Source organism: Lactuca saligna, chromosome 4 (assembly GCF_052625555.1).
Source record: "Lactuca saligna cultivar CGN05327 chromosome 4, ASM5262555v1, whole genome shotgun sequence".
Classification (NCBI taxonomy): domain Eukaryota; kingdom Viridiplantae; phylum Streptophyta; class Magnoliopsida; order Asterales; family Asteraceae; genus Lactuca; species Lactuca saligna.
The window spans coordinates 3676744-3703050 of record NC_136420.1 but is presented as its reverse complement, the minus strand read 5'-3'; the positions used below and the strand labels follow the sequence as shown (position 1 = coordinate 3703050).

Sequence of the window (26307 nt, the reverse complement as noted above, 5' to 3'; positions counted from 1 at the left end):
TTAAAATAAAAACAATACAGTTACATTCAAAACATCAAACTTTGTATTTTTTTTTAAAATCTATGATTAATAAAATTTTGCACGATTTAAAATTATCAATAGTGTTTTCCTTTTTTTACCCGTGATTTCGACGAGTTGTAACCTAATATACTAATAAACACATTGAAGAGAGAAAACACATTTAATTATTATCCAAAAACCCCTTTAAAATATCACATCCCATCTCCGTTTGGTTTCGTATTCTACATTCCTACTATTCCGGACGGCAGCTAAGCTAGACAACAATGTATAATTTTTCAATATAAAAATAAAATAAGTTTTCAAAGAAAATCATGAAATTTTAGTTATTTTATGGTGAATAAAGAAATTTAGTCAATAAATTCAATAATGGAATTCCCTTTAGAAAAATAAAAGTTGACACATTCCATTAAACCAAACAACGACAAGGATGGCGAAAGCCTACTTAACCTTTTTTTTTTTTCCTTTTCCAATTAATGAACAAATATCAATATTATTAATTTTTCCAAATGAAAATGACATATATATATATATATATATATATATATATATATATATATATATATATATATATAGGTTCAGGTTCATTTGATATCATTCTAATTTTGTGAGACCGTGAGACTAAATCTAAAAATAATTTTAAAATGCAAAATAAATGGAAAAATCCAAAAATTCTTTTTTTAAATATTATTTTCGGAACTTGAATTAACTAAAAAAAATATAAAAAAAAAAAAAATTCGTTTTTTTTTTTTTTGAAAAATACGCGAAATATTCTAAATAGAATATTACACTCACATATTCTAAAAAATAATTTTAAAATGAAAAATAAATGGAAAAATGTAAAAATTCTTTTTTTAAATATTATTTTCGGAACTTGAATTAACTAAAAAAAATAAAAAAAAAATCTATTTTTTTTGAAAAATACGTGAAATATTCTAAATAGAATATTACACTGTACATATTCTAAAAATAATTTTAAAATGCAAAATAAATGAAAAAATCAAAAATTTCTTTTTTTAAATATTATTTTCGGAACATGAATTAACTAAAAAAAATAAAAAAATTAAAAAAAATAAAAAAATGCGTCTCACGGTCTCACAAAATATAGGTGGTCTCAAATGAACCTAACCCTATATATATATATATATATATATATATATATATATATATATATATATATATATATATATATATATATATATATATATATATATATAACCCATGGAACCACGGTTATAAAATTAATCAAACTTTTATAGTAAAAATTCAAAACTATTAATAAGTTATTTTAAATAAATTATTAATTTAAAAGATATTTTTATTAGTTATGTGAAATTATAATCATTGATTCAAATAAATATATAAAATTAATTTTTAATATATATTAGATATTTTTTATTTGTGAATTAATGAAAACAATAATTTAAAATTTAAAATTTAAAATAGAATCACATTAATGAAGAGGTCTAATAAATTTAAAATGGAAAACTAATAGTTTGACAAGTGGCAACACATTAATTAAAATGTCTAATATGATGACACATGGCAAAATAGCTACTCTTTTATTAGTGTATATATATATATATATATATATATAGAGAGAGAGAGAGAGTGTGTGTGTGTGTGTGTGTGTGTGAGTGAGAGTGAGTGAGAGATAGGTTCACGTGTTTTAAGTAATTATTGTGTTATTGTATACATAAATTTGAGCCAATCAAAATTAAATAATTAAATAAATAAATAATGGTATTTTAGTAATATGATCAATAACTTCCAAAAATAATCCCTATAATCATGGTATTGACTTTTAACCTGATTTCTTCAGGTTTATATCTAATTGACTTTTTCTAACACTAATTTTATTCCCTTCATAAATCAGTCACACACCCTTACCATGTAATCGAACGATCGTGGGAGAAACGAGTGCAATCCAAGATTTCCATTCCCGATTTCTAACATGTTCGCTCCGAATCAACAGATTACACACCAATGGAATAGGTGGATGGGACAACAGATTTCCGGCAAGTCCCTTTTGGGTCTACTCCTCGTCGGTGTTTGTGTGTTCTGTGATGAGGCGATTGGCGATTGAGGAAGGAGGCTCCTTCGGTGCTCGGCTGGACCAAAGAAGAAAAAGGAATGGAAGCATCGGGGGTGTGGTTGTTGTTCCAATCGTAGTAGATCAGGAGATGGGGGGTCTGCTTCAGCAGCTCCCCTGTTCTTCTTCTTCTTCTTTATGTTTTTTTTATTGCTCTTGACTGAAAATGATGAATGGAACGAATCTTTGTGTTGTTTGATTTTGAGGTGATCGACATGAAAGAAGAAAAACACACATTATAGTGTGTGGTCATTGCAGAAGACTAAGAAGAAGGTGGAGGTGGGTTGTCACAGTCGACTGCTCGCCGAATATAAGCGGATGCAGTTGGAAGAAACTGAAAGTATAGTGCTTTAACTTCAGGAATCTTTGGATATGTATCATTGCTGCTAAATCTTTCATATTAAGAAAAATTCTCTGGTTAGACTTATGACCCTGGATAAACTTCTTTCTAACCAAATCAAGAATACCAGGCCAGTTCTAACTTTAAAACAAAAAATAGGTCCAATTTGACTGAACTGAGTGATAGAATCATATATAAATCATAAGTGCAACCTCTAGTTCTGTTGGCATATAATTTTTCTCAACCTAGTCAAATTATTGTTAAATATTCTGTCTCCTTATGCACATACATACATACATCATCATATAGGGCAAATTGCATGGAAGGATATCACTCAATGCTTATAGAGATGATGGATAGCATATAGGTCAATACTGATGTATTTTTTTCCCTAATGAGAGTAAAAGTCACTATATGCTTTATTTTTTCATATGTTATAGCCTGCTTCCAAATAATGCAAGTTGCTTCTGTGTACCATAGGCCATAACTAGTTAGTCTGTTGTAATTATATATAGCAAAATGTTTTGTGGAGTGTGGTTTATCAAAACTATTATGTTTGTGGAATTAGACTGGAGGACAAGCTAGCTGACATTGACTCACATAATCCAGCTCTTCAACAACAACAACAGGGTTCACCATCACCACTGCCACATATTAAGAAACTCCAGGAAGGACATTCAAGGTCCTTTAAGGTATTGCAACTACTGATCACCTTTCTTCTTTTTTTCATGTTTTATTTGAACTCCTCTCGCAATTGGAAAGTAGACTAGATTTGATTTGCTCACGAATTTCAATTCTGTTGGAATGGAATCATGATTTCCAATTCCGTTGGAATGGAATCATGAATTCTAATTATGTTTGAATGGAGTATGGATATTTTCTCACTGATTTATACATGTTCTATAACTTTTGGTTTTCTCACTTATTTATTTTTCTTTTGCTAGTGTATTATTGGAATCTAAACTAAAATTTGGTTTTGTTTTCACAGAAGTTGATGCTTGAAGAACGGACTACAAAATTGAAAGTGATTCTAAGAAACATTATTCTTTCAGAACGTATTAGTGTCGTTGTTAGATTTTGATGTTTTCTTTCCTATTTTGAAAGTTTTTTTTAGTTTTATTCTTTAACAATAAGTGTAATTCTTAACAATTGTTACCCTTATTTAATAAGAAATAAAGTATTTTTTTGTTTTTATTTTTCAATTGATTATTCAAGAATTCGTTATTCTACAAGAAATTTTTATGGTTCAAAAATATTTTTATTTTTGAATATATTCATAAACATATTTTGTCAGAATGTCTGAATTAAAACAATTATAATCCATAAAATTGAATTCTTAAAATTGATAGAATCTTAGATACCTTAAAATATGCAACTTTCCTTTATTAAATCTATATTAATTGACTAAAATACCCTTGTAATTAAATTAGATGATATTTTCAATTACATTTAATTCAATAATATATATTAATCACTTTCTTAAAATAAATAAAATTGATTGGCACATATTTATGCATACAATAACACAATAATTACTTTAAATAAAATAACCCAAGCATATATATATATATATATATATATATATATATATATATATATATATATATATATATATATATATATATATAGTGAGGTTCAATAGAGAACCATAATTAACAAGGAACCAAGTAATAATCGTGAGCGTCGGAAATCATAATGATCAACGGCCAAGGAAATAGATATACACTTGTAAATTGAACGCACATACATTAAATTATACCAAAAATTCACCTCCTTACCAAAAACTCGCCTTTTTTTCATTTAAATTTTTTTTCAGACCACATTTTTTATCAAAAAAAAAAACCAAATATACCGTTCTTATCGATTTTTCGTTCCTTTTCCATAGAGATCCATGTTGATATATAAAAATGAACTTTTTTTTCGAAAAAGAATTCACTTCATTTTGTTAGTTTTTTCAATATTTAAGTTTATTTTTATTATAAAAAAACCTAATTATACAAAAATATTAATTTTTTGTACTCTACTAATAAATATCAATACCGACTAAATAATAATAATAATAATAAGGGTAAATTACACGGATGGTCCTTGTGGTTTGGGGTAACCTGCGCGCCTAGTCCTTGAGCAAGATTTTTAACTCGGATGATCCCTAATGGTAAAATTCATAACCCGCCTGGTCCCTCACTTAACATTCCGTCTAGTTGCTTCGTTAAAACACCCCACGTGCAAGGCACGCATCGGTATTTTTGTCTTTTCATGTCACCTAGTCTTCTTTAAACATGGTTTATTTTTCTTCCTCCCCCATTTCTTTCTCAATCGCAGTCTTCTCCTCCCACCTTTCTTCTCACAGCCGATCAAACATGGTGAAATGCAATTGTGGTGCGATAGGCGTTATACGTACTTCAACTACGAAAAGAAACCCAGGTAGGGCATTTTATGCTTGCCCATTAGAGGTACGATGCTGGAATTGTTTTGGGGGATTTTCTATACGCAAACTCATACACTCTCCAATTAAGGAGATTCGGGATACAAGAACGGTTGTGGCAGGAAGTGCCATGACCCGCTCAATGGTTCACATAACTGCATAAACGTATATGTAATAAATGTGTTAACTGAAAGTGTAATCTTCCTCTATCTAGCCTGTGTGTATTGAAATGTTCTGCGTGTGGTAGCTGTAATGTATGTTCTCTCTATCTAGCATGTATAGTAATGTATTGTGTGTACTACTTGAACTGACTCATGAATGAACTGACTCATTGTATGTTTCATTGTTCTAGTTATAGTATTATTATTCTCCTGTGCTACCCCTATGATAACTTACTAATGATGTAATTGGTACGTATGAACCTGGAAGTATACCCTTGCTACCCAAGGGTACTGAATGAACTGGAAGGACCTTTATGACTACATATGTACACATGATATATAATTAATATTTAAATGACCTTCGGACGGATACCCGATATCCCACCAGACCACATCTCAAGCGCGAAAAGGAAATAGGGCGGGCAGGCCTTCCTAAGCCTTTTAAACATTTATTATATAAGTATACATACATATACATGCAATTGATAATAAGTATTAAATATTTTAAGTAAAAGTATTTGATAAGTAAAAGAGTTTGTAAAACAGTTTGAAACAATACAGTTTGATAAACTGTTTGAACGGTAAGAAATCACCGGTTTTGTAGTTATTAATCACATGTGATTGATGTAATAACTATAAGTATTTAACTTGTATCCCCCCTCCATAAAGCATTTAAAAACATTTAAATCATTGGTTAAGGGGTATTAACTCACCTGTAGATGGTGGTTTGGATGAACTGAATGATTTAGGATTGCTAGGTGACAAGTGAAGACTTGTTCACACTCAATGATCCTAGTTAACATATAATCACACATATATGTATCCAATTAGACTTTAAACAACTATTTGACAAAGTTAAGACATCCTAAGGCATGTAAAACACCTTATATAATTGCTACAAGCCATAAGGATTGCATCTAAGTGCTAAAGTACCTTGCTATTGTGTTTGGGGTTCAACGGTAAACTCCTTTGGAGTTTACGGATTTGATGACCTTTACCCTAGGAGTTTACGGTAGTAAACTCAAGGGTTTATGGTCGTAAGCTCTAAACCTTTTCACCATATGATGATTTGAGGTTTTACAAGTCCTTTGAAGCATTTCTACTTGGTGGTTTGGACTTTGGAAGGGACTAGGGCAACAAAACACTCCTTTGAGGAGTTTACGGCCTCATGGTCATTTCTCTTTGGTTTACTACCTTAAAATCATAAGTTTACTACCTTAAACTCATGAGTTTACTTCCTTAAACTCATAAGTTTGGTATTTGGGGGGTTTTCAAGTCCTTAGCTTAATCATGGCAATAATCTAGGTTAGATTTAGACATAAGGAATAACCATTGAACTTTTATGGGACTTTTATGCACTTTTTGGGGTGTTTACGGTTTTGGGAGATCCCCAAACTGTAAACACATAAAAATGGAAGTATTTGGTGCTGTTTGTGTGATAAACTCATTAAGGATGAAGCTAGACAAGTCCCTAAGGCATGGTGAAGCATCTAGGCACCTTAAGGCACCACTTTTCACCATAAATGGTGTTTATGGTTTTGGGAGCCTCCCAAAACTGTGAACACCTTGATCTTGGTGTTCTTGGGACTTTTCTTTGATGTTAATATGTACTACAAGCTTAAGAAGACTCAAGGATGAAAGTACTTACTATACGGAAGCTTGGATTTAGCTAAAAGTCCAAGAACACTTAGTGTGTGTTCTTGGTGTTTTTGGAAATCTAATAAAAAACACAAAAGTGAATGGATGAATAGATGCACAAACACTATATTAAGTGTTTAATCAACTTGAAATGGATAGAACACTTACAACTTGGAAGATCTTGAATTGTTTCTAGTTTGCTACTTGAGAGGTTTTCTTGAGTTTACTCTTTTGGGAGTTTACTCTTTTGGATAAATGGGGAGTAAACTCATATTGACTAGAATTAAGGAGTAAACTCATGGATAAGCATGAGTTTTCGGATTTTGGTATGATTTTTCGACTCAAACGAAATAGTTTGGCCGAGAGTTTCTAAGACGCGAGGTGTTTGCGGTTTTTAAAATTTAAAACCCGACACGACACTTTCTTTCACCCGTTCGTTTAAAAATAATATTAAAATAATCAAACGAACTTTATATTTCTTAAAATAAGAAATAATGATATTAATTTATGATACGAAGTGGTTGACTTTTAGGGTTTGACCGAATGAAAATTTCGGGTTGTCACACGTACGCCCCGCGTACTGAGCATTACGCCCAATGTAATGCGAGGCTTCAGCCTCTATAAAAGGGCATGCGAGGGCAGTCGATTCTTTTGCTCAATTTCTCTTCTCTCTCTCCCGTTTTGCATCGTTTTGCGTGCAACTTATACCCCGAAGCCCCGATATCATTCCCAAGCCTCAAATCAAGTACCGAAGCCCCGAAGATCCCGAGAAGTGTAATTCCTGAGCTGAATCTCTGCCCGCGAGAAGCCCGGTTTTTGTGAATATCTTACAAATCTACCGAAGAATACTATTTCTAAAATTCGTAGTGTTGTCCGATCATCTTCTAATCAAGTGAGTGTGTAGTTACTTTCTTCTAACGCATAATTATGAAGTATTTTATATAAAATACATGTTATGTGTATATTTTGTTGTGATATGTCTGAATGTATATTCACTTTATTCTATCTTATAGATATGATTTATTCTCTATGATATACGTGTTATGTGTATGTGTCTCATCTGTTTGGAATATGTATTGAATGAGAATGCTATACAGGTTTTAAACTATGTATAAAAATATATATTTTTATCTACTAATATGTTGGGTAGAACATTGGTAGATAGTTGATGTGTGATGAACAGATGAGAGGCCTCGATGTTGTTGTTGTTGATCTAGTTATTCAGCGGAGTATGGATAACGACCACAGACTCTTTCTAGACAGTCCTGTGGAACGCTAGCAAGTTCATAACCTGTAGGTCTGTGACAACCCGAAATTTCCATTCTGAACAAACCATATCAAGCCAATAGAAGTTAGAACAGTTACAGTGAAATTTCAGACTTTGGGTATAAGTTTGAGTATTTCATGTTTAGCACTTCAGGAGATATCAAGAGAGTGGATGCACTAGGGTTTTGTGCAACACTGTTATTCCAATACTCTATGATATTAGAGTTCATTCCGGGAATAAAATATTTTCTGCCAAAAATCTCAGGACTATATATAGAAATCTGAACCATATTTATTCATTAGTTGCATTTCCAACTAGAGAAAAGTCGAATTCTCTCTCACGGATCTTCAGGTTTTTATCCCAAATCGTGAGTACTTCTATCTAGTTATATTATATAGCTTAGATTGTGTTTTATAACATCAAAATCGGATCAAAACCCCAAGATTTGGGAGTTTACCGCCCAAGAACACTTGGAGAGTAAACTCCTTTTTAAGGGCCAAAAGAGTGACCAATGTCCCACAAAGCCTTGGAAATGAACCTAGAAGATACCATTACAATGTTTAGACCAAAAAACAACTAAGAATCAAGGGTGAAAGTGAGTTCACGGCCAAGGAAGTTCTTGGGCCGTGAACTCCATTTTTATGTGCCAAAATGTCCTAAAAGCCTTCTTTAAGCCAAGAGACTAATTTAGACATGTAACCTAATATGTTTATAACCTAGAAAACATAAGGAATCACAAGGATAAAGGAGTTTACAGCCAAGAAAATTTCTTGGGCCGTAAACCCCTATAAATGGGACAAATGACACCCTAACTCCTTCCTTATGCCTATAACCCAACATAGATCATATCCTTGAAGTGTTAGGAACCTCAAAACCTCAAATGGTACTCCTTACCATGAGTTTACAGCTGTAAACTCATGGGGGAGTGATCCCAGGGCCGTGAACATCAAGCAAGGCCATTTTAAGGCCTTAAATCCACCCAAACACTTTGTTAAGCCTATAAGCACTTCACCACTTGAGTTGTAATAATGTTAAGCTTCATTTAGTGACCCTATAGAGAGTTTATGGCCAGGAGTTTACTCCCCTGGGCTGTAAACTCCAACACATATGGTCTTTTGACCATAAACTCCCATAAGAGGTCTTACACTCATTGTTGCAACCCATTAGCCTCCTAGCACTTGACCAAAAGTGTTTTCCTCGCATTAGGATGCTTATACATGTTTAATTAGTGTTATAATCACTAATTTTTTATATACATATGTCTTCATATGTAATTAGGACCATTGTGTGTGTCTAAAGTCTTCACTCGACACCTAGCAGTCCTACCTCTTCAGTTCATCCGTATCACCCGCAATAGGTGAGTTCATACCCCTTAATCAATGTTTTAACTGTTTTTAAATGTTTTATGGGGGATACAAGTAGAATCATGCTAGTTATTATATCAATCACATGTGATTAATAAGCAGCATTCAAACGATTTATTACTCATTAGCCGTTTTACCAAACCGTTTCCTTCAAGTGTTTTCATAAACACTTTATATGTTTAAAACTCTTTATTAAACTGTACATTTTACTCTGTATGTTTCATTTCAAACTCATTTACAATTGTGTTTCAAACAAATGTTCTTTTATACTTAAATTGTTTTATCAAACCCACGCTTTCAAAACGTTTTATAGATTGACATCAAGTCGATCGTTTCTTAGATAATAATTATGTTTAAAGGTATTACCAAACTTATTTTATGCTTTTATATTATCAATTGCATGCCTATATATGTATAGTTATATAAGAAATGTTTAAAAGACTTAGGAAGGCTATCCACCCTATTTCCTTTTCGCGCTTGAGATGTGGTCTGGTGGGATATCGAGTACCCGTCCGAAGGTCGTTTAAATATTAGTTATATATCATGTGTACATATATAGTCATAAAGGTTCTTCCAGTTCATTCAATACCCTTGGGTAGCAAGGGTATACGCCCATGTTCATACGTACTAGTTACATTACTAGTAAGCTACCATAGGGGCTGTTTAGGAAGATACTAGAAGTATTATTAGAACACGATATCATACAATGAGTCAGTTCATTCATGAGTCAATACTTGCTAGATAGAGAGAGAACACACATTACAGCTAGCACACGCAGAACATTACAACACATTACTATACATTTACGTGAGTACATTTATTTGATTACATTTACATGAGTACATTTACATGATTACATTTACATGAGTATATTTACATGATTACATTTACATGAGTACATTTACATAAACACGCTTACATGAGTAAATTTACATAGATAATATACGATGAGTTATTATTACATTTTATATGTATATATTACGTTATATAATCCTCATTCTTATCTTTACCTTGTGATACAATCACATAATCGACGAGATAGATTGGATTTAATATCCTAGTACCAAAGGATACTTTACGGGATTAACCATTCCTAGAATATCTGTTATCTACAAAGATAAAAGCACATCCTCGGATGTCAACGGTTGATACCATTACAGGTATACTTTAAGGGATTAACTATTCCTACACCAAGTTGCTAGCAACAGAGGTAAATGTACATCTACGGATGTCTTAAGTTAACACTGTTAGTTACCCTAGTACCAAAGGGTAATACTTAGGTTAGTTATATTATTACCTTTATCTTGTGACTCATTCACATAACCGATGAGGTGAATTATATTTGAGTATCCTAGTACCAAAGGATACAATTTCTTATAATAATAATAATAGTAACACGGTCGGATCTTGGTAGAAGGCTACATTAATAGCAGTTAGGTCTTGGTAAAAGACTTCCTTTTATAATAGTAGGAATCATAGGGATTTCTAGGGGTTTTCAAATGTTTACAGTTGTTCTACAAACATTTTCATACTTATGCGAGCTTTCTTTCAAAACAATGTCAAGTCTTTAATTACAAGTTTTACAAATTAATACACATTAATACTTATGATCTCATAAGCTTTACAGCTGATACTCTCTTTCAAAATAACTTGTATCCTCAGGTCAACGATAGACAGGTACCGATGCAAGGTTTAGAGAAGATGGAGCCCTATCAAGACTCATATTTTATTTTGATTGTACTTTAGTGTCTATATTATACTTTGACAGAACACCCTTGTATTAAAATTATATTATTAATGCAATGGATGATGTTGTTGCTTGTTTACTACTTTTCATTGTTGTGATACTGTACATGACGTCCTCCGCCCAAGAACGTTTCCGCCGTTCTTGGTTTTGGGGTGTGACATACTCTATCCCCCTCATGGTTACCTTTAGGACATCTATTGTTGAGGAAACCCCTTTGTAGTAATGTTGGTCCCGATGAAAATCCTAGATTAGGTCCTTGGTAATAGATGTTGTTTTAGGGACGTAAATTGAGGATAACGGGAATGGGTAATCGGGTTATTGTTGGTTGGTGAAATTAAATATAATTATTTATTATGGGTTGAAAACCCAATATGCTCACCAGGCTCCCAAGCCTGACCCACTCAATTTATTTGTATTATAGGTAGTGGCGCGAGTGCATAAGATGGATGAATCATCAATTTATTTTGTTTATTAGACCAGTTGTTATATGTAACTGTTGTATGGTATATCTTTTGTCGTTTATGCTTTTGTGTCTGTATCGGAACATGACATCCCGAGTTTTGATTATATAATGAAAATACATTTATGTATGAAATGCTTTGGTAAATATTATTTTATCATATTTTGTCTTTAGGAACAAATTCCGCAACTCTTTTAAATCAAAAGGATTTACCCTGAAATTATTTTAAAAGCATAAATGAAATCGATATTTTCTGGCAGTGATTTTGGGGATGTCACATTAATCCCACCCGGACAACTCGACTCTACTCAACGAGTTGGATTCACAACTCATCGAGTCACTCCATAAATCTCAAAATTACTCACACAATAACATACCTGAAAGTCCGGATGTTACATTATGGGTTAGAATCCAATTAATAGTTGATGTTATTGATTTTGATAGCGCAAGGATTTTTTTTTGGGACTAGCAGTCAGAGATTCAGTTGAGTGATTCAACAACTAGAGGCGTGTTTCCTTACTATGTTTAGCGGGTCGAAGGTACCAATGTCGGCCCATGGTTTAATATGTTAGGATGTTAGATGTCTGCGTGATTGTTGCATGTGTTATGTTCTTGTATGATTACCGGGCAAGGCCCGATTCTAGGCGTGGCCTGATGACTATTATGTATGCTATTATCTTTGTGATTATCGAGTGTGTTGTATGATTATATGTTTATATGTTTATATGTATATCGAGCGGGGCCAGATGCCGGTCGGGGCCCAATGCTGGGCGAGGCCTATTACGTGTTTATTATGTATAGTATGTGGTATTTTGGGGAATTCACTAAGCTTCGTGCTTACGATTTCTAGTTTTTGTTACATGTACTTCTGGTTCGAAATGAAACAGTCGGGGATGATTGTAGTGTATACACCACCTCGTTCTGCATTTTATGATTACTTAGATGCTTCATGATGTATTTGATACACTTTGTTATATCTTGATTTTATGATGATGATGTTTGGATTACGGTTTTATTAATATAGAAATGAAAATTTTTGGTCTTAATCTTTGGGACGTTACATGTCATGGTCCACAGGTCACATAGTGAGATGTTATGTTGGAATTGTTCTACATACTGAGTTCCGTTAATAGCTTTGTATAACTGATTATAATGCTATGTTGGGATAATTATACACAACTAATTCCATGTTGTGTGGAGCTACATACATTGTAGTATCATGTTGACCATTTACGCAGTGAAACAAATTGAGATGTACATTGGAAATGGGATTAAAAGCATATGCCTTGCATTCCTTCTAATAATTTGAAACTGGAAATATTATGTTTTCTTAAGTGTATAATACATATATATTAACAAGCCTACCATAAAAGGTATTGAGATTATATGTTCATTTTAAACTATTTCTGGAGGTCTAACTTTGAGCATGGATGATCACCATCATCATTTGCTCTTGAAAAAGTTGACCCTAGGTCTTCACGCAATGCATTCTCATATCTTACACTATATTTTGACATGTTGCTCAGGTTAAAGATAAATGAGACTTGTATATTTAGTGTAACACCACAAATTTTACAAGAAAAAATTTCGTTTAAATAAGTAATTCGATTACGCATTCCATAAGTTTTCAAAACATTTGTTTCCAAATCACATTCATTACATAACTGTTGTATTTTTATGAAATCATCAGAGAGTCCCCAAAACGTCAAAAAGAGAGATAGAGTACACGCCACGCCATCACGCCTTGCCTTTGCCCTTAGGCTCCGAAGTACCTGCAACAATCAACAACCTGTAAGCGAAACGCTTAGTGAGTTTCCCAGAGCATACCACTCATAATCACATATCCTGATAGCCATAAAGCTACAACATCACACATAAACCATGCATACATCAAACCTGTAATAGTGCCATGGGCTACCCCACATGGTCTTTACCTAGGACTGCCATGGGCTACCCCACATGGTCTTACATCCAGTGCTATGGGCTACCCCACATGGTCTTCACCTAGGATTGCCATGGGCTACCCCACATGGTCTTACATCTAATGCCACGGGCTCCCTCCGGGGTCTTCATACAACATGCAATCACATAACAAAGCAAACACAAAGTATTTATCACATCTAGGCTCCTGAGGCATGCTTTTCACGTAAAGTTGCAAACTTTACGTGCATGCAAGGCATTAAGGCCTTAAAATAGCAAATCTAAGCTTGGGATTGAGTCATACACTTGAGGGGAGGCTCATGATAGGCTAAATGGATAACTTTATGCATCTTAAGGTCAAAAGGAGTCTAGATCTGAAGTTACAACTTCAGATCTTGGCTTAAACACAAAAGCCCTTTCCTAGAATCCATGCACAAAAGGGTTTTGGAAGGAAATGAGCCAAGGAACAGCTTAATACCTTCAGAAAGTGTTCCACAAAGGTAGATCTTGAATCCCCATGAGTCCTTTGCTTCTTCTAACTTGTTTCCTCAAGTGATCCCTTCACAAAATCCTTCCTTCAAGCTTAAATCACCAAGAACACACTCACACTCGAATCAGGGGTCTTTGGGAGGAAAAGAACTGTAAAGGGGAGGCTAAGGGAGGCTTATGACCCTTTAAATAGGGTGCAAGGCCCCGAAGTTCAGGGTTTCATCTGTCAGTATCGACTCGTCGAGTCCCATAGCGAACTCGGCGAGTAGATCATTAAACTTCACTGGCAAGCCCGCTGCTACTCGACGAGTAGGGAGGCCAACTCGCCGAGTAGGTACTAAAAAGACAATTAAAATATCATTATTAATACCTAAGGATCAGAGCGTTACATTTAGAAGATGATATTAAATGTAACATCAGACATTTACTTTTGTTTGAGGTTGATTGTAATACTATCTCTATGTGTTGAACTAAACCTGAGATGTGACCAAATGTTTGTCTGCACATGTTTTAAAAATTAAACTATGATTTCAAGATGACAACCTGATTTTAAGACCATTTTAAAACCACCTTCTCCGAGAGATCTTTCGGTTGATATCAAAATATTAATTTAAGTGAGTTAGATGCTTAGTGTAGTACTTAGTCTTTAAACTGTAGTGGTCTAAGTGTGTAGCTTCTAAACTTTTGATTATCGTATTAGACATATCAATTTAAACTTCCTAAAATGGTGAACATTAAAAGTACTCACGTTGTGACAAGAGACGAAAACATTGATGGGATCAACAATACGATGCAATCGACACCTAATATACTGTTTTAAATCCATCATGCAAGCGATGTTAACCCAACATGAAGTCAATATACCTCGTCGAGTGCAAGAAATGCTAGCACAATGAAAACCTGAATGTCAATTAAATATTTATTTTTTTATCGGTTGGACTTGGTGGTTATTCTGCGAAAAAATACTTATTTTTTTTAAATACATATTACATTATGATTAGTTCAATTAATTTGCTATATTTTCACAAACGGATTAGTACAATTTTTTAACGTTGAACTTATGCCTATAGAAAACGATAAATTATTCTTAGAAATAACATAGATTTTGTCAAAAGTTTCACGTAACATGCTTACAAATCATAGTGGAAAGTTTCACGTAACATGCTTACAAATCATAGTGGAAATCAACATTCAATTCAATGCAATGGTATGTAATAAATTCATAATAAAGAACATAATTCCTCCACATTAAAACGTTTGTCTATAAACGGTCATTTATCCCTAACCTTGTATCTTGTTGGATGCACATGGGTGACTTAATTAGGCTGTTTAGCTTGAACAAACAGATTGCATTTCTCTACAGTCTAGATACATTATTGTCGTAGTTAATGATGGGGTAAGAACATAATAACTTCAACTAAAAGAACTACTTCACATTTTCTGATTCTGTTTTCTTCTTCCAACCTAATCATAAGGTTCGCTGACATTCTCTCTCTAAATGTTAAAATATTATATAAATGGGTATAATATTTAACTTATGTGAAAATTACGTTTGTTGTATAGACTGATAAATAAAAATAAAACATAAATATCTATATATGATTTTACAACTTGACTAAAATTAAAAGTAAAGATACGATAGAAGTAGAACAACTAACATGGTGAACCAAGAGGCAGAAAGAACTAAAGCAAAATACCTTTTATATCTCTTGATGATCAGAATCCATAAAGAAACTAAAGCCTGTTGTTGTTACAGTGGTTGGATGATGAACACCTGCTCCTCTTCTGCTACCTTCTTCTCTAATTCCTCTCACCATTTCACTTTATCCTTCCATACTCCACCTCATTTCACGTGAATACAGACCATGCTTTCTTTCATTAGGGTTCTTTCTCAATACTTATTGCTCTTTTGATTTAATTCCACCGACAGCTTCCCTGATCCACCAATTTCCTACCGGATCCGACTAATTATTCCGTTTCTAACCTGAGGTTCTCTACAGTTTGGTGTTTAATCGGTTTGGTTCGACAAGCGTTCGTCGACATAACTTTTGACTTCGGTACGGGTAAGTTAGCGATATTTTTACTTGCAATTCTGTGTTGGAAGAGGATTTTTGAGTTGGAATTGCTTGGACTTAGCTCAATTGGGGGTTCGTTTTCTTCGTAACGTTATTGGGATACTTTAATTTGAAAATTAGGGTTTATGAAGTCAATGATATGTATAGAGTTGGTGGGATGAGGATAACCACTATACGAGCTAAATTGTATTTATGGGAGCTCGCATAATGTTAAACAATGAGCACATTTTGTTCTCCTGGATGGAATTATGTTAAGCTTTCCGCCTAGTTATCACATCCTTGAATTTATCGGGGGAGTTTCTAGGGTTTTCGTCAGCATCCATTGTCCGGTTTGAAGATATTTTGCTGGAATTGGAGTTATATGGGAAGATATTTGTGGTAGCCTAGGACGAAGTTTTGTGGCAACAAAATGCCTCCTTCACCAGCAATGAGATGTTCTCCTGGTAGAGAACCAAGAGCTGATAATCACAAGAGAGGACGCAGTCTTGAAAGCGGAGTACCTTTGAAACAGAGAGACGATGATCTTGCTTTGTTTAATGAGGTGCAAAACAAAGAAAGAGATAACTTCTTGCTTCAGGGAGACGATGATTTTGAAGACATTTTCGGTAATATTTTATGCTTATTTGGTTTCTAAATTACAAATTTCCTTGAAAAAGGAAAGTAATGATAACTGATAAGTGATGTTTGTTAGCTGTTACTGAGTCTGATTGTATGCATTTTGTGCAGCAAATAAGTTGCGCCACTTTTCAGATTACAAACTTGGGATAAACATTCCTGCTAGAGGAGAAAGCAGTGACCTCCTCCACGCAGAAGATGAGAAGAATGATTATGAATGGTTGGTAATCATTTGTTTTTGTACCCTAAATTCCAAATTGGTATATCAATGACCGATTTCTTTCATGAAATGTAGGTTAATAACTCCTCCCGACACACCTCTGTTTGCCTCATTGGATGATGAAGCACCACAAGTTAATCTTACCCAAAGGGGTAGAACTCGAACTCAACCAATATCAATCTCCAGATCACCAACAGTAAGTCATATCTCTCTCTCTCTCTCTCTCTATATATATATATATATATATATATATATATATATATATATATATATATATATATCTTTGGAGCTATAATCATATTGTGTTTCTTATTGACTTAATTTATAATTTAGATGGAGAAAGGGCGTAGAAGTAGTAGAGGAAGTGCAAGTCCAAATCGCGTGAGCCTATCACCTCGATCTCATAACAGCACATATGAAGGTAGACATCGAGCATCTTCAGCAGCCAGTGCTAGTCCACCTGCTACTTTAAGGCATAATAATAATAACAATAATACCCCTCCAGCTCATAGCCATAGATCACCTCCACCATCTCGCAAACCGGTCCCACGGGCTTCCACACCCCCTCCTCCACGAAGATTAAGCACAGGCTCTACTAATGGCAGTGGCACCACAACTACTACAAAGGGTATAAGAGGAAATTCAGCTTCACCAAAAGTAAAGGCATGGCAATCCAGCATTCCTGGTTTTTCCACTGAGGTCCCACCGAATCTAAGAACCTCATTGGCTGATCGACCGGCTTCGTATGTACGTGGGTCCTCACCGGCTTCTAGAAGTAGCAGACAATCGATGTCGCCTACTGCTTCTAGAAGCATTGGGTCCTCCCATAGCCATGAAAGAGATAGGTTTAGCTCACATAGTAAAGGTTCGGTTGGGTCTTCTGCTGAGGATGACATGGAATCGCTTTCGTCTGTTGTTGTAGTTGTTGGACGCCCAAATTCTAGAAGAGTTGGTGTCGGTGGGTTTCAGAATAATAAACCTTCACCTTCCAAAAAGCCGATTAGAACAATTTCTTCTTCTTCAGCTCCCAAGAGATCCTTCGACCTTGCACTAAGACAAATGGTATGTTGTTATCTATTTCTTTAATCAATTTCATAAATATTTCCTTTAAAACATAACCGGTCAACTAGGGGTGTAACACTAGGTTTACTATACCTTTTGGCAATCAGTTTTGTTTCAGGTAGTATCAAATTGATTTAGACAACTAAATCATCAGATTATTAAATGCATAAGTAGGTTACTAAAACACTTGAAAGTTGAAACTAATTATGAGTCTTTACTCTTTACCCTTTCTTTATGCATATTGTCACGATAATTGCAGAGAATAGCAATCTACTTTTGAGTGTTACTTATTGAATATTTTGGTGTTTGTTTGTAGGATCATAGAAAAGGACAAAATATGTTCAGACCCCTTCTCTCGAGTGTCCCGAGTTCAACTTTTCATGCTGGAATTGCAACTTCCCCATATCATCCTGTGATATCTAGGAACTCCTCTGTCACAACTAGTAGTAATGCAAGTTCTGGGGTGGCAATAAGTGGTGCACATGATCATGATCATGATCCCGATCACGAGGCTAGCCAGGATGATGCAACTAGCAGATATGTCAAGGTGCAAGATGATGATCATGATGTTGATGTCGATGATGAAGTGTTTATGATCGAGAAAGATGATGGAAATGATTCAGTTTTGGACGATTCAAGAAATATCATAGATCTTGATCCTGCAACTTTAACAACAATTGATGATGTCTCGGATATCAGTACACAAAAGGAGATGTTAATTTGTTCAAAATGTGGTTGTGGGTACTCTCCTCCTATTGGACAAGTAGAAAACGACACAAATCTTTGTGAAAATTGCATGGAATCGAATTCATCTTTGACCATCATTGACCCAGTAGTGGTTTCAGGGCCTGAACCCGAGTCGACTACAATCGAACCTCAAATGGCTGTGGTGGAATCTGTACAAGCTATGGCTAATGATTTAGTCAAAGATGGTCAAAGTGAGTTTTCGAATTCAAAGGTTGAACCTTTAGAAGGTGCGGGTATTTCGATACTGTTGAAAAGGTCAAGTAGTATAAAAGGCGGCGCGGTTGTCCGCAACACAAACTTTTCAGCAAGTAGCATTTCGTATGATGATTTCTCTTATGTTAGAGGAGACACTACAAATAGCATGAGAAGTGTATCTGCCACATCTTCTGTTGACTTTGGTCAAAGTAGACAATCAGATACCCGTTTTCAACGTCAATCAAGCATCACCAAATCTGAAATCGAACACTCAAAGCATCAGAGAAGTGGATCCTCATTGTCTGGAACTTCTAGCCATGTTTTCCATCCTTCGAGCCTTGGAACAAGCACACTTGATTCATCTGGGAAAGATGTTCAAGAAAACAATGAAGAGGAAAATGACAATGTTGATTCTGGGGACTCTTTATTGACTAATATCTTGAAAGATGAAGAAGAGAGTGTTGGATTTCAGAAAGCTGAAGATTTGGGAGCTGATGATACAGCTCTTGATTCTTGTAATGATGACGCCGATGTTGCAGAAGTTCCATTGGATGTGATTTTAGAAGGAGAATCAGCTTCTCCTTCAAAATGTGATGTTTTACAAAATTCAATTAGCAGCATTGAAGAATTGCCGGAAGATGTAACGCTTTCTGCAGAGGACTTTGGGACTTCTAATCACACAAGCAACGTTATTGGTACGTGTTTTATAAATAATATATATATATATATATATATATATATATATATATATATATATATTTAAAATCTTAATACATAATGCATTTGGCCGTAGTTGAGCGGCTAAATCGATAAAAAGTAAAAAAAATATTGTGTTTTTGCGTATACCTTTTATAAAACGGGATAATTGGAAAAAAATGATTTTTTTAGAAGGTGAAAAGATATAAATGGTATTGTATTGGTTGGACGTGAATTTGGCCCATATCTGAAAAGCAAAAAGCAAAAGTAAAATGTAAATTTGGCAAAAAGTTAAAGTAAAGTTGTTTTTTGTAATTATGAAAGACGCCCACATGCATGTCATGGATGCTAAGTTTTAGTGATGGCAGGGGAATCCATAGTATTGATTGAAGACGAAGGAAGAAGCTTGACACTAGAAGAAGCAACAGACACGATACTCTTTTGCAGTTCAATAGTCCACAACCTGGCCCACAATGCTGCAACCATAGCCATTGACAACCAAGACCCATCATCAGACAACAACAACTCTTCCTGGCCACTCATTCCAGCCACACGCAAATCCCATCTCAATGAACCTGACCCTCAGACCCCCCGCAACAGCAACACAACCAAACGCTCATCAAAATCCCAAAAATCCAGACACAAAAAGGACACAGAAAGCGACCCCACAAAATCCCCCAACACCACTGAAGGTAAAATCGATCAGCACAAAACCCGTATTGTTGGGGGGGTTCGGGACAATGGGGAGAGTAAAAAACCTCCGATGCTGGAATCTAAATGCAACTGCACAATAATGTGAAATAATAGCTATCACTCTTGCAGTGAAAGCTGTACATTCCCATGCACTTGTCCTGTTCTTGGGGTTTTATTTTATTTTTTGGGTTCCACTTCATTTGTTGCAACTGTAACTTGTAAGCATATTTGTAAAGGGTGGGTTTAAAGTTTAATTTGGTAGGTTGACGATAGTATTCTATTCTTGTATCCGGGTATTAGTGTTATCCGTATACATATAAAACAAACAACAAGCCCTGTCATTCTTTTTTTTTCTTCGATTGTTGATTGTTGCCATATCTTATTTGGGTTTGTACATCTGGAATGTGCTTCGTAGTTGCTTTCTCTTTCAGGGCTGTTTTTGTAATTTTATTTTTATTGAGATCAAAGTATTAATAATTTTTTATTTCTTTTGTTTTTGTTCTTATGAGTGAATTTTCAATCACGTTATCTTATTTGCCATGCACGTTAACAAAATATAATGTAACTGATGGATGTGTAATCATTTTCAAAACAAATTATATATCCTGCGTAAAATCTGGTTTTTGATAAAATTAATTTCATACATCATTCATCATTGCATACTAAAGTGTCCAGTAATTTAATGTGCATGAATTAAAAATTAAAATTTTCCCACAACCAGAGAAGGCGGGAAAACATGAGCCCTTAAATATTTACTCTCTATCTCTTCTCTTCCTCCGGCGCCGTTCTCCAATGGATAACTCTGATTCAGACTCCGGTGGATCTCACATCTCGTCCACGCCTCCTCGTCAACCATATCAGCCTCCTCTCCATCGGCCACCGCCACCGCAGGCACCACATACTCTTCTGTTTTCTGGTAACCAACAAAAAAACCCCAAATCGAAAACCAAATCCGGTTTCTCCCGGCCAATTTTGAGAATTAAACCATCCACCAAGAAGACTAAGCTCCCGCCTTCTAAATCTACAATTCAAACAGATGGAACTGTCCCGATTCAAAGCGCCACTCCATCCGCTATGCGTACTCCTGATGTTGACCCACCGCTTCAAACCCCTCGGTCCTTCGGTGGTGATTCGTTGGATTCTATTGCTCCGACTGTGACTCTTTCAGCTGAGCTACCATCTAACATTCACCGGTCCTCCGGTTGTCCCTCGTCGGATACTATTGGTCCCATTGAGATTCCTCCAGCTGAACTACCGTTTAAAATTCACCGGTCATCCGGTTGTGATTCGTTTGCTACTATTCGTCAGGGTGAGAATCTTCTAGCTCGTAGCTCACGCTTCGCGTCAATTTATAAGAACCGTAAGCTTTGCTTGAACTTAGAATCAACCGAAAAAGGAATTGATCATGGTTTGGAAGCCAAAATCGGAGTTAGTGAAAGCCAAGCCGGAGATGCTACTGTCATAGACTCGGAAACAATTGTGAAGGAGCATCCGAATTTGATTGGGAGTTATACTTCTCGAATGGAACATCCGAATACGCCCGACCCTACGTGTGTAAATGAAACCCTAGGTCGAGATGTTAATGCTAGAGATTCAGGGAAAGTTGTGAAGAGGCATCCTAACTTGATTCCGAGCGGCGTTTACCCCAAGGAGCAGGTGAGCAAGCCTAAACTTGTAAATGAAGGGAACTTTGTGAGATTGAACATCAATGGTCACGGGGGACGCAAGAAGTATGCAAACAGAGTTAGAAAAAAGAATCCGAATGCTTATAATTCAAGTCGCAAGTCTTACAAGAGAATCAAACGAAAGCGGAAAGGTGGAGGTGAAGGAGAAGAGGAGCAGAGTTTGTGTGAAGAAGAAGGTTTTCCATTGGAGGAAGATAAAGAGACTGAAACGAGACTTGATTCAGAAGTGATTGAGCAGGCTGTGCTGAATGTTCGACATGATCCATCTGATGAGAATCTAATCAAGCTGTTGAAGATTACTCATGGGTATGATTCTTTTAGGGCTGGACAACTGGAGGCTATTAGATTTATACTTTCTGGGAAATCAAGTATGGTGATTTTGCCAACTGGGGCTGGGAAATCACTGTGTTATCAGTTGCCTGCTATGGTTCTACAGGGAATGACACTTGTCATTAGTCCATTGGTGTCACTCATGTTTGATCAACTCAAACAGCTGCCACCAGTGATTCCAGGTGGTTTATTATGTAGCAGTCAGGTATTATCTCTGTGTATATACATTCTGCTCTTTCATTTCAGTTCATACTTTCATATGCCTGATTGTTGTCTATACTATTGTTGTAGACATTAGAAGAGAGTGCAGAAACATTTAGGCGGGTCCAAGAAGGAGCCTTGAAGGTGAGTTGTTCATCGATAATTCTTACTGAGTTGAAATCTTTTTGAACATATACATTGTTCTATATGTGTTTCAGGTCCTTTTTGTTTCTCCAGAGAGATTACTAAATGCAGAATTTACATCCATATTTTCTACAACTTCACTTATCTCACTAGTTGTGATTGATGAAGCCCACTGTATTTCTGAATGGTGAGTTGCTTATTTCATTTCATCACTTTTTAGCTTCTATCCCACATCACATTAATGCAAGTACACAGGTCACATAATTTCCGTCCTTCGTATATGAGGCTTAGAGCATCCATACTTCGTTATAGTCTTGGAGTAAACTGCATTCTTGCAATGACAGCAACTGCAACTACCAAAACCCTGCATGATGTGATGCACTCTCTTGAGATTCCTCCTACAAATCTTGTTCAAGCAGAGCAAACCAGGGATAACTTGCAGCTGTCTGTATCATTGAGTGAAAATAGGCAAGTGAAAAATGCTTTTGCTAGATCCCAATTTTAGAAAGAAAGATGTTCATGATCCTAATCTGTCAATTAATTCAGGATGAAGGATCTTATGATATTGCTCAAGGCTTCACCTTACACAGAGGTTAAAAGCATTATAATTTACTGCAAATATCAGGTATGTGTCAGTGTCATGTATGCAACATGTTTACCACCTAAAATGAAATTTTAAAATTGAAAGATCCTGAATTTTAATTGCAGTGGGAAACAGATACAATCAGCAAGGTTTTATGTGATGGAAATATCCGGGCAAAGGTAAACAGATTGGCATTAGTGATTAGACATATCTCATATATAATATTTTGATGATTTCAATATGATGATACTAACAACAAATTGACATTAGAGTTATCATAGTGGGATCCCTGCTAAAGACCGAAGGCGTTCACAAGAGCAGTTCTGTTTAAACAAGATACGTGTGGTACATAAATCTTTCATGTTTTTTTCTTTTCTATAATTTCTAAACCTTTCATTTTAATGAAAGTAGATTAAATCCAATATTTCATTGTTTCTCACAATCTTTTTTCTCCTTGTTTAAAAGATTGTTGCAACTGTGGCCTTTGGTATGGGGCTTGATAAAAGCGATGTTGGTGCTGTAAGAAGAAATCTTTATTATTGTTCTTTTTTCTCTTTGTTTTAAATCGTAATCTATAAATTGAAAGCACATAATTATCTGTTACAGGTAATTCACTACAGTTTGCCTGAAAGCTTGGAAGAATACGTTCAGGTTCATTTCATATCATATAATATACCTATATATCAAATATCAATCAGTTAGAATTTTGATTTAAAAAACTATTTAATATTTATAGGAAATTGGACGTGCTGGACGTGATGGGCGATTATCTCATTGTCATCTCTTTTTTGATGACACGACATACTTTAAGCTAAGGAGTCTCATGTACAGGTATAACTTTTTGCAAGCTTCCAGTTCACATTGTATAAGTTTTTTTCTGTAAAAAAAGAGATTTAACCTTTACCATATGTGATATGTCTCTGCTGCAGTGATGGAGTAGATGAATACACAGTAAATAAGTTCCTATCTCAAGTTTTCATCGGGGATTCACATTCACATTCAAAAGGAAGGATTTGCTCAATAGTCAAGGAATCAGCTTCTCGGAAATTTGACATGAAAGAAGAGGTTTGGTGTTTTTACCTCAGTATTATTACTATATGGAGTTGATACAAATTCTGACACTAACAGTGATTGTTTCAGGTGATTCTGACTATCTTAACTCGCTTGGAGTTAGCTGAAGAGCAGTACTTGCGTTTACTTCCCCAAGCAAGTGTCACATGTGTTGTAAATTTTCATATGGTGGGTCCCCGTCCCCTACATACTCTCTCCCCTTTGACTTTCATTATAGCAGTATAGTTGACTTATGTGTTTGGCAATTTTGTTGATGAATGCAGACGTCCCCAGCATTGCTTGCTGCTAAGGACACTGTGATCAATGCAATTTTGAAAAAGTGAGTATTTAGTATAGGCCATTATGAAATTGTGCATTTTTATTTTAATTCGCTAATAAAATAGAATATGATTCAGGTCTGAAATAAAAGATGGACAATATGTGTTTGACATACCAACTGTCGCATCTAGCATTGGAGTTCAAGCTTCTACCATTTCTAATCAGTTGCACATTTTAAAGGTTTGTTTGGTTCACTTTTTCACCTGTTTATGAACTTTTTATTTTTATTTTAAGATAATATGTTTTGTTTTAGGCCAAGGGAGAAATTACATATGAGCTCAAGGATCCAGCTTATTGTTACACAATCTTAAATTTCCCAAAAGATATATGTTCCTTGGCAACAGATCTGGCTGAATGGTTATCAGAAGTCGAGAGTTGCAAGGTAAATTACAAAAAAAAAAAACTATTCATATGATATATTTGCGGTGTTTTCATTTCATGATTATTATTATTTTTTTTTGTATTGCTTACTTACTATTTGGAAATATTAATTGAGACAGGTGCGTAAAATAGACGCGATGTTTAATGCTGCAGTGTTTGCAGTGAAAACGTGTGATAGAAGAAAGGGTTGCAGTAATTCCCAACACACGGCATGCTTACAAGAAAAGCTCTTGGATTACTTCAATGCAGATAACGACAATAATATCCCAAATAAAATGGGCCAAGCCAGGTCAGCTTTACTTTACAAATTGCAAACACATACATAATATGGCTTATTCCTTTTTTCGTTTTCTATACTAATTCTATTATTTACCGACTCACATCAAATTTGTTTCTATACAGCCGCTTTTTAAAAGCAGATATCAAGGTAACAAACACATTTCAAATGATATTATTGAACTGACAATTAGTTAATTTATTTCTAGGTGTTTAATGATATTTATTTTAGTTTTATTTAATAACTTGATTTTTGGGGTGTTGTAGGTGTTTCTACAGAGCAACTCACACACCAAATTTACCCCTCGTGCGGTTGCTAGGATAATGCATGGTATAGCAAGTCCATCATTTCCTTCTTCAACTTGGTCTAAAACTCATTTCTGGTAAGCTTCAGATGATGTCACAACGTTTTTTTTTTCCTACAATTTCTTTGACATTTCTACATTAGTTAAGGATTTTTCTTTTTCTTTTTCAGGGGGAGATATATTGAAACAAACTTTAATGTTATAATGGAAGCGGCAAAAGCACAACTGATTGATTCTGCAGGAAAATCTGCCGTTTAAATAAATGTTTTGCTTCACGGAATATTGTCATTGGCCCTTTGTCTTTGTTTCTAACTTTATAGATCTAGATCCACACACTTACCTTGTTGTCTTGTTCCTGTAGCTAGAGTTTGAGTACTCGAAGCCCTTTAGATAGTTGCTCTGTTATAGATTATGACAAATGTATAGCATACAAATCTTTTGTTACCTTCTTCTTGGACTTTTTCTTTCTCTTTCTCTTTCATAAAATAAAGAGATGTTCCTTGTTGTAAAACTATTCCACATATAATTAATTATGTCTGCTTTTCTCAAAGTTGCATTTATGATAATTCTTACCTTCTAAGAGCATCTCCAACCTATTCTCAATTTTCATTTTTTCCTCCATTCTTCTTTGACCCTTCTTTATTTATTCTCCCATTTTGGGAGAAATGAATATCATTCATTTCTTCCAAAATGATGATGCAAGTCAGTTTTAGCCATTTTGTTTATATATTTATATATTTTTAGTTTATTTTTTTACCTACTAATCATTATCTAAATGTAATATTTAAT

At 34.8% G+C, this 26307-nt stretch overlaps 2 protein-coding genes across 3 annotated transcripts; both read left to right on the top strand.

The window, feature by feature from the left end:
- The first annotated feature begins 15548 nt into the window (after nt 1-15548).
- Nucleotides 15549-20708, top strand: LOC145041068 (RUN/FYVE domain protein). Of its 2 annotated transcripts, none has more exons than XM_078988983.1 (6): nt 15549-16601; nt 16723-16831; nt 16907-17027; nt 17165-17893; nt 18210-19530; nt 19912-20708. In XM_078988983.1, the coding sequence occupies exons 1-6, from the start codon at nt 16406-16408 to the stop codon at nt 20328-20330; spliced, it is 2895 nt and encodes a 964-aa protein (XP_078845109.1). In that variant the 5' UTR covers nt 15549-16405; the 3' UTR covers nt 20331-20708. The 2 variants fall into 2 exon arrangements, with proteins under 2 accessions (XP_078845109.1, XP_078845108.1); XM_078988982.1 differs by having other exon boundaries at nt 15550-16601; nt 19900-20708.
- Nucleotides 20709-20935: 227 nt separating this feature from the next.
- Nucleotides 20936-26068, top strand: LOC145041067 (DEAD/DEAH box RNA helicase family protein). The gene is made up of 19 exons (XM_078988981.1): nt 20936-22444; nt 22531-22584; nt 22659-22771; nt 22840-23052; nt 23131-23209; nt 23293-23346; nt 23438-23512; nt 23633-23686; nt 23774-23818; nt 23904-23998; nt 24097-24232; nt 24308-24406; nt 24502-24557; nt 24634-24736; nt 24810-24938; nt 25057-25226; nt 25340-25364; nt 25481-25596; nt 25689-26068. The coding sequence occupies exons 1-19, from the start codon at nt 21017-21019 to the stop codon at nt 25774-25776; spliced, it is 3132 nt and encodes a 1043-aa protein (XP_078845107.1). The 5' UTR covers nt 20936-21016; the 3' UTR covers nt 25777-26068.
- The last annotated feature ends 239 nt before the right edge of the window (nt 26069-26307 follow it).

Excerpts from the sequence above, each read along its gene's own strand:
- LOC145041068 (XM_078988982.1), top strand. The coding sequence starts at position 16,406 with ATGCCTCCTTCACCAGCAATGAGATGTTCTCCTGGTAGAGAACCAAGA. Across the intron at positions 16,602-16,722 it reads TGATTTTGAAGACATTTTCG|CAAATAAGTTGCGCCACTTT; the intron begins GTAATATTTTAT and ends CATTTTGTGCAG. Across the intron at positions 17,894-18,209 it reads ACCTTGCACTAAGACAAATG|GATCATAGAAAAGGACAAAA; the intron begins GTATGTTGTTAT and ends GTTTGTTTGTAG.
- LOC145041067 (XM_078988981.1), top strand. The coding sequence starts at position 21,017 with ATGGATAACTCTGATTCAGACTCCGGTGGATCTCACATCTCGTCCACG. Across the intron at positions 23,999-24,096 it reads CTAAGGAGTCTCATGTACAG|TGATGGAGTAGATGAATACA; the intron begins GTATAACTTTTT and ends TCTCTGCTGCAG. Across the intron at positions 24,558-24,633 it reads ATCAATGCAATTTTGAAAAA|GTCTGAAATAAAAGATGGAC; the intron begins GTGAGTATTTAG and ends AATATGATTCAG.